The sequence below is a fragment of the Oncorhynchus kisutch genome, linkage group LG16 (genome assembly GCF_002021735.2).
Source record: "Oncorhynchus kisutch isolate 150728-3 linkage group LG16, Okis_V2, whole genome shotgun sequence".
In the NCBI taxonomy this organism is placed as follows: domain Eukaryota; kingdom Metazoa; phylum Chordata; class Actinopteri; order Salmoniformes; family Salmonidae; genus Oncorhynchus; species Oncorhynchus kisutch.
This window is the reverse complement of record NC_034189.2, coordinates 25,775,518-25,784,196: the sequence shown is the minus strand read 5'-3', so window position 1 is coordinate 25,784,196 and position 8,679 is coordinate 25,775,518. Positions and strand designations below refer to the sequence as shown.

At 42.1% G+C, this 8,679-nt stretch overlaps 1 protein-coding gene across 1 annotated transcript; it reads left to right on the top strand.

The window, feature by feature from the left end:
* The first annotated feature begins 693 nt into the window (after positions 1-693).
* LOC109906538 (histone H2A.Z) lies at positions 694-2,254 on the top strand. The gene is made up of 5 exons (XM_020504277.2): positions 694-825; positions 1,108-1,185; positions 1,474-1,587; positions 1,715-1,844; positions 1,941-2,254. Exons 1-5 carry the CDS (start codon positions 823-825, stop codon positions 2,000-2,002), a joined length of 387 nt encoding a protein of 128 aa, XP_020359866.1. The 5' UTR covers positions 694-822; the 3' UTR covers positions 2,003-2,254.
* The last annotated feature ends 6,425 nt before the right edge of the window (positions 2,255-8,679 follow it).

Below are 8,679 nucleotides of genomic sequence, written 5' to 3'. Positions count from 1 at the left end.
TGAATAGTAGATCTGTGCCAGAGCAGAGGGATAGGCCAATAAGTGATATATGTTAAAGTAAGGTTAGCTTCTTAGCGCTCATAGCAATGGTTTTTTAACTGTTTCACGGAGAGGGAACGTATGTCACAGAAAATAGATGTTGTGGTGGCAGCTGCAGAGAAGTACTTGGGGGTACGAGATTTGAATTCAGAAGAATTACATGGTGTGTTGAGTGGTAGTGCCCTGTGTTGGCAGGGGGTAAGATCTGATAGGGTGTGGAATAAGGTGGTGGGTTTTATTTGAGTGTAGGGTTAGTTGGTAGGGTAATATTCGTATTTTTATAACATTTTTCCCTATGCCCGTTTTGTAACACAAACTGTAATGGATGTATACTATAGTTCAGTTGGGGGCGATAATGCAACATATTGGATGCAAACCGCGATTAAACCTCACCGAAGAACAAGAACAAGAACAAGCTGTAACTTTCAAAAACTTGGCCTTTATTGGTTGACCTGTCACGATCTATTGCCTGTTTGTTTTTTTCTCATGAAATTATTATAATAACATAAATTGAGAATTAAATAGAAACGACATTATCCAACGTCCAGTGAGGAATGACGTGTCACATTTTCCCGCACATTGAGCACTTTTGCATTGTGATTGGTTAAGCGCTATGCCAAAAAATGAATTCGAGAGTTGATTGGCTGACTTCCTCCATGCAAAGTCCCGGATCAAGCTCCCCTTCATAAATGCATGGCAATCTGATGCGGAACTAGTTGTTCAAACTAGACAAGTGCTCGCCGAGGATCTGTGCAGCTGCAAATAGCCAGGACATCATATAAAATGGTATATATATTTTTTAAACTCTTCGATGCTAAATCCATCACTTTATTCAACGGGTTTACCGTGAGAATTAGCACGTATTTGTGTTAGCTAGCAAAGGTAATATTATTTAGCTAACGTTGGCTAGCTAGCTGACATTAGCTATTTGAATCCCTTGGCATTGGCTGGTTATAATCAAAACGCCAACACGCGCTGTAGAATAAACAGGCTAATTACACACACTGCTGTCTTGCAGCAATTGTTTAATACATAAAATAACCCATACCATAAAACTGTATATTTCAGGCTGGTGGGAAGGCAGGAAAAGACTCCGGGAAGACGAAGACAAAGGCCATTTCGCGCTCACAGAGGGCGGGTTTGCAGGTGAGTGCGTTCATTTATTGCTTGCTAGCGCCAATGATAAAACGTGTGGTAATGTAGGCTAAATGTGTTAATTTTCGAACGATTTAACAATCTAACTAATATCGTGGCGGTGAATCTATAACCATTCAAAATTACACAATTTTCGAAAGATTACAATATGTTCGTAACCTGTTAACAAACTGCCAAGTAGGGTGGGGAGTCGCGCAAGCCTTCAGTGTAATTTGCTCGCAACTTACTGATGGCTAGTTGGGTAAATAAATGCTTAACGTTTCCCGTCCTGTTTTTCAGTTCCCCGTGGGTCGTATTCACAGACATCTGAAATCCAGAACAACGAGCCATGGTCGAGTTGGCGCGACTGCAGCTGTCTACAGCGCGGCTATTCTTGAATACCTAACTGCTGAGGTAACGCATGTTCAAAACACTCACTTTCATTTTGTTGCGGTTTATGGCACAAAACCATGCAGTACCATGTATGCAATCGCAGTTCACCCGAGTCAGTGATATTTACCTGCAAGCTCTTGAACTTCAGGTTCTGGAGCTGGCAGGAAACGCATCAAAGGATCTGAAGGTCAAGCGTATCACTCCACGTCACTTGCAACTGGCCATTAGAGGCGATGAGGAGTTGGATTCTCTCATCAAAGCAACAATTGCTGGTGGTGGTAAGTGCAGCAGTTATTTCCCACTGGTATTGCTATTGTACCATTTCCCTGTTTTATATTTCATGTTTGAATCCACTGATTGTTTCCCTCTTTCAGGTGTCATCCCTCATATCCATAAGTCACTGATTGGAAAGAAGGGACAGCAGAAGACTGTATAACCCAGCAAACAGTGGCATGGGGTCATCTCAGGACATTCTGCTTCAATGTTTTGCTTGGTAGAACTTTAGGACTTTTTAAATGTATTAACTTGCATCTACTCATCTGAGGAAAAGTGGCTTCAGAGAAGCTGGTTTTGATTTTTGGCTTTGTTGATGTGTGCTGTTTTTATTGTGTACATTTTGGCATACCAGTGGCATTTCCATGTTTGAAGTTGTATTTGAATAAAGCGCCACGGTATTGTGCATCTGTTCCTTTATGTCTTTTAGTGAGAATTTGTGCCCTATAAATCTGGTATAGTCTACATGTCCCTAACTTGCAATGTGGGAAATACTATAATTACATCACCAAGCATGTTTATTTCATGCATGTTAACTTTTCCAGCTCCTTTGTAGGTGACTATGACCAGGATTGTGTGGACTGATGCATGTGCTGGCACAACCTTGAGCAACATCAAATGCCATGTTTTTTTTGCTCAAGTGCACCCCCTGAGGTAAGTTTCATAGCCCATTGGTGGTTAATGGGCTACTTGTGGCTTGGATCTGAGCCCATGCCATTCTTCAATGTCTGAATCTTGATGGGACCATTTATAAATTAGATATACTTTGTCTAAACTTCTGTTTCTGGCCTGCAAATTGCTTTTGACAAACTGGTCTGTCTGCAGCCCTTCAATGAATATTTAAACCTTGTTGCCCTCTAGCTGACATTATTCCCATCCTGATGTAGCCTCTGTCCAGGTGTTCCTAAGGGAAAAATTGTATGGGTGTGAGATTGGCATGCTTCAGACAGTTGGAGCCTGTCGCTGCATCAGACTGTCAGAAAGCTACCTTGCGGGAAATACGTTCTTGGTGAGCCTTCACACAGTAGAAATATTGCTGCGAATGGCAAATGCATAAAATAAGCTTTCACTTTGAATATAAAACTCGTCAGTGGGATTTTAATCTTTGACATGACTCCCTAATAAAATGACAGCACATTTGTGCCACTGTCTGCATACGTTCTGCTTTTGATACATTGCATCAAACGATCTACATATTTTCTCAGTGGATGTGTATCTAATTGTAAATGTTCAACTGAATAGGTTCAGGTAAATTATGCTCTGTCTTCTATTTTGTCCACAAGGGGTCACTTGCACCATGGAATGTGACAGTACTACCAACATTATGCCGCGGGACGAGTTCTTTTTTTTTCTTGAGCGAATGATCGGGGACGGAACATGATAAATAATCCGTAGACTTCAAATTGACCGCAAGAAGCCCAAACATATATTTGACAAATTTCAAACCTTGTTACTTTCACGATCACGTGTCTATTACGCGTGGGAACAGATTTCCAAAATAAAAGCAACTTGGAGCTAATTTCCTGGTCTTATGTCTAACAATTAAAATTATAAATAAAACGGTGCTGCTTGTCTGGGGAAACCTGCAATAGCAGTTACCCTCAAATGAGATTTTTGCATCTAATTAATGAATACTTGTTTGAAAAAAAAGGGATCACTTCTTGAATTGCTGATGAAGTTAACTGGAATCTACCAACACCTGAATGTTCTGTAGGCCTATCTGTATCTTTTCAGTCAAAGGCACCCGGAGGGGAGGGAGGGGGGGGGGGGGGTGTCAGTAGAAATCCTTTTTTGAGGAGTAACACTTTAATGACAATAGATTTTCAGTGGGTTATGACAGGGCCGGGAGTGAAGTAACTAGACCGGTGTGCGTGCGGTATGACAAAGGCAGGCTTTGGCTTGAGTGCCGACGACGTTTCTCACCAAGTTACTCGCCTGAGGAGATACAGTTTGGAGATATGTTGGCAGAAGGGAAAACGGTTATTAATAATTGTTCAAGATTGGTTATAAACATGCACAATTTCAAGTTCCAATTAGACTTTTTCATAATGGATTATACAGTTTATATAGATATATGGTGGCACCTCGCCATACACTGTCAAGAACTACATAAACTAAATCATATTGACCACCTACCTCTCACCAACATGGATTGTTATTTACTAGGAACCAAACAGAAGCAAATTGAATGAAACAGGGAGGGACCTACTTGGATTTGTCCTATAGAGACTTGTTTTTCGTTGCTACGATATTGACTAATGAATAAACCCGGCTAATTTGAGAGTGGTTACAGCAATGTCCATTGGCATTCTTTTTGTTCTTGATAAGAAACTTGGTTAACTTGAACATGCTCAAACAAGGAGATCATTTGTAGTGTCCATCTCATTGCACCTGTTGGCAGGGTTGGTAAGGTTATTTTATAAATGTAATTAGTTAGGTACTAGTCACGTTCAAATGTAATGTAACTTGGTTTACACATACCTAGTAACATAATCGGATTACTTTCCTTTACTCTTGGATTACTTTCCCTTTACGAGGCAGTAAATGAAGACAAAAAGGATCCAACACACTTGGAGGGTAGCCTAGTGGTTAGAGCGTTGGACTAGTAACCGAAAGGTTGGCAAGTTCGAATCCCCGTGCTGACAAGATACAAATCTGTCGTTCTGCCCCTGAACGGGCAGTTAACCCACTGTTCCTAGGCCGTCATTGAAAATAAGAATTTGTTCTTAACTGACTTGCCTAGTAAAATAAAGGTAAACATTTAATTAAATAAAAAATGAAATCATAGTGGTCTCTGACTTGTGGTCAGACTCACTCAGCTGGAACAAACAACTTTTTTCGATGCTGATTTTGTCATTGAAAAAACAGAAAGGTGTCAATGTATTTTTTAGCCTTTCCGAATTTAAAAGTAATCCTAGAGGTAATGATCTATTTTTTCAAAAGAATCTGTAATCTAATTACAATATTATTACAGTTACAGTTTTTTTAAAAATCAGATTACAAAAAAACTCCCCAACCCTGCCTGCTGAGCCGTTGATGGCATGGCAGCTCCTCTCATAGACACATCAGTGGGCCCTCCAGCACCCTGCACTTCAGGAAGGATTGCCTACAATCCTCCAGGTCCCAGAGTTTCAACTGATTCATTAACAGCAATGAGCACAGACAGACACCCTCATTTCTTTAAGGGCAAGCCAGGCAGCCTGGAAACAGCCGGGATCACTAGTGATATGATCATATATTTTCTTCTGTCAAGGCAGGAATAAGAAGAGTATGAGTTGGAGAGCTGTCTGTCAGCCTGTGGGCATGACAGCATGGCCTGTTGGCCCCATGATTCAGCCTGGTGAGATTGGTGAGGGTATAGATGAGGTGTTGATTGTCTAGTCTTACTAGTGGAGGCTGGTGGAGGCAGAAATAGGAAGGACAGGCTGATTGGCTTTACATATTTGCTGTTGAATAAAATGGCCAGATCAAAAGGTTAGTTCACAATCTCACTGGGTCATTGAAGACCAAGTCCCATACTACACCTACACTGAGTAAGAAACATTTTACTGTGGTAAGTTAACGTTAGACAACTATAAGAACATTAAAGTATATGTACTCTTTTAAATAGATAATCCTCAATTGTCGTCTGATTGGCCTATTGATTGTTTATTTTGTATCCGTGATGAAAACTTGTTGGCTAATGAGTCTTTTCCCCGATCAAGACCATTCCAGTCCACACAGTTCACAAACCGAGAACCGGGCCAACAAAGCACCGTAGCACTGAACCATTACGTCAATTAAGATGAGAAAGAAAGGGGTCTCTGCGTTAATTTGTTTTCAATTAGTTTGCAGAAAATAAGCAGTGCACACCTTGAGGCTGTAGAGTTGGGTTGCCTCCCAAATGGCACTGTATTCCCTATATGGTACACTACATTCCACCAGGGTCCATACAAAAAATTGTGCACCAAATATGGAATAGGGTGCCATTTGGGACACACCTATTATGTTTCCCTACGCCCTGCTGGAAACTATCCACCACATCTTGGGCCTTCAGAGAGGGACAGGGAGTATTTCAGCTTCATGACGCTTTCATGGAACATGCAATATCAGCATGTCATCACGAGATTATGGGAATTTACTACTGACAATGGAGGAAAATGTTGCTGTGCAAGACAAAATGATTTCCTTTTAACTCTTATGAACCTTTGAATCCAGTATTACAGAACTGATATTAAATTATACTATATATTATATAGAATGTATTTATATAGTATATACAACATATTATACATTTTTAAACAGGAGTAATTGAGTAGGTTAAGTAGACTTGAATAACCTTTTAAATTGTATTTTTTACATGTACTGTATGTTAGGCCGTTAATGTTTAAACTTCCTTACGCCATTACAGTTTTGTGACTACTTATCCTGGTGTTAAAGTTCATTGTTAAAATGTTATAACTGACAAGATAATGCCACATAAACAGAATATATTTACTATCCACATGAATTTTTTTTGCCTGCATAAATACCGTATTATAAAATCTCCTTCCACATCACATCTTGAGGGAGCTATGTTTACCGGTTAGTAAAAAGCTATGTGTCATTTGACAACAGTTGGGAAAGACAGTCAACAGACTGAATTCAAGATTTGTTTTTCTCTTCCTCTTTCATGTTCAACACTTTGGTCTGTGTGGTGGCAGGTGGCTGGCTGGTAGCATTTGAATGCTGAGCAGGTCAGGTTCTACTGGTTTCAGTCTCCCTGGTACCACCAGCAGACTACACACTAAATCCAACTCACCAGAACAGACATACAGCAGTATTAGAGAGCAGATTTGTAATCTGTTTTCAGAGGACAAGATTCCATTGAAAGTTGGAGTTCAATAGATTTGTCTAGTTTTTTTCCCCTGTGTGTGTGTCTCTCCCTCCTTTCCTGTGGGGTTTTGTGGCAGGGCATTGTGTGTGTGTGTGTGTGTACATGTGTGTTTGTGAGGGAGAGTGTCTGCGGGCTCACACAGACTGGGGTGGGCTGCCAGGGGTCACGGCTCACTGGTCCTCCTAGAGAAAGAGAGACAGTGCCAAACCCCACAGAAATCAAAGACCAGGTCTAGGATTGGGACTCGTTCCAAAAAAGCTGAACTCATTTGAAGGGATGGAGCAAGGTCTGGGGTTGGAAGAAGGTGGGAGGTGCCAGGAGGGGAGGGGGGGAATAAAAACAATAATCAAACCCGGGGCGTCTGGGGACCCAGACGTTTGGGAACCCTTTATGCGGCCCTCGCCTGGTCCCCGTCTGTATGGAGACCTAGGGGGATCCCCCCCTACCCCCTGCCGTGCTCCCCATCCTCTTTGATGTCTGCTTGCTTTTGTTCTTTACATAACTTGATCTGATTTTTGAAAAGCTAATTTGTATGCCGCTTTCGGGGCGACAGAGCTGCCACCCAGAATTCTACAGGAGAGCTGACAGCAAGGTCAACAAGATTGGCCACACAGAGAAAAAGAGCCGGGACACAACTAAGCTAAAGCATATGATAAATGCTTTTGAATTATTGTCACTGGGGGCAAATTTGATGACAATGGCAGATTAGTCTGGGTGGATGAAATCTCTTGGCAAATGGGAGGGCGGGGATGCTTCGGTGGTCGCCATTCACTATCAATTTCCTCCCAGAAAATAGAAAGTGCACACTGGAATTACCTTTGACGTGGCTTAGGTTCAACAATTTTTTTGTTTTTGCTTTCATATCATGTCCAACTCTTAAATGTGTCATGCAATCCATAAAAATGGATTTCATTCCCAAAGCACACAATGCATAATTCAAATGACCAATTGTAAGTCACTTTGTAAAACAGAAAACACAAATGAGCCTTCTCATTGGACACCTACAGGTAATCATCCTAAAAATGATTAGTCATTTCTTGTCACACTGAACGCAACTCTAGAGCCAGTGTAAACATGTGGATGCAAAGGAACACTTTTCTTTGTGATGTCAGCATTTAGGGGTCCTTTGTCGAGAACAGTCTGGAGCATGCCTTTGGGGAGAGAGGGAGGGAAGGCGGGGGGGGGGGGGGGGGGGGGGGGGGGGCTGAGACGGAGAGAAGGACGACAGGGGGGGGGGGGGGGGGTGAGACTTTTCATCAACCTTCAGCTTTAATGACTTCCTTTAGGTGCTTTTTGACTGCCTTCCAGAGGGGCAGCGGGAGGGAGGGAGCTTTCTCTCCAGACTTGGCCTCATGCCAAGATGACAATCAATGTCTCTGTGTGTCTACTGTGGGAGATTATTTCGGAGGTCTCCCCCCCACTGCCCCCCCTCACCCTTCCTCTCTTTTTTTATTGGAGGAAATGGTATTTGGAAGCTACAACAGGATGTCCCGTTGCTGGCTATGACTGAACTGTTTCAACCCCCCTCCGCATCCCTCGCTTCCTCATCCCTCCGTCCTCCCTCCATCCTCTCTCTTCTGTGGCTGGACATTGTGAAATGGCTTAAATTAATCCAGGATCCCTAAAGCAGAACCCCCCCCCCCGCTTTCTCTCGCTCCTTTAGAATCCCAGTGAAATCAGACAAATGAGTAATGCTTCTCTTCATCCTCCTCTCGTCTCACTCCCTCTCGCAGGATTATCATCTAGTCGCCGGATGGTGTCGTTGCCGCGGACGACGCAATGGTGTTTCTGCCATAGAATTACAATACTAGACATGAACTTTGATGTGTTAAAGGTCAGCCATTTTGGTCATGGAGATGGTCAACCATGGCTTGCCAGTGCTGTGATAAAATAGTGTGAAATAATTAATTTGAAGAATTTATCTGCACGGTTTATTTTTTTGCTAGCCAGCCCAGTTTTAGAAAAAACCTATAGAATTATTCAAA

Coding starts and splice junctions, on each gene's coding strand:
- LOC109906538 (XM_020504277.2), top strand. Junction 1,588..1,714: donor TTGAATACCTAACTGCTGAG/GTAACGCATGTT, acceptor CTTGAACTTCAG/GTTCTGGAGCTGGCAGGAAA. Junction 1,845..1,940: donor AGCAACAATTGCTGGTGGTG/GTAAGTGCAGCA, acceptor TCCCTCTTTCAG/GTGTCATCCCTCATATCCAT.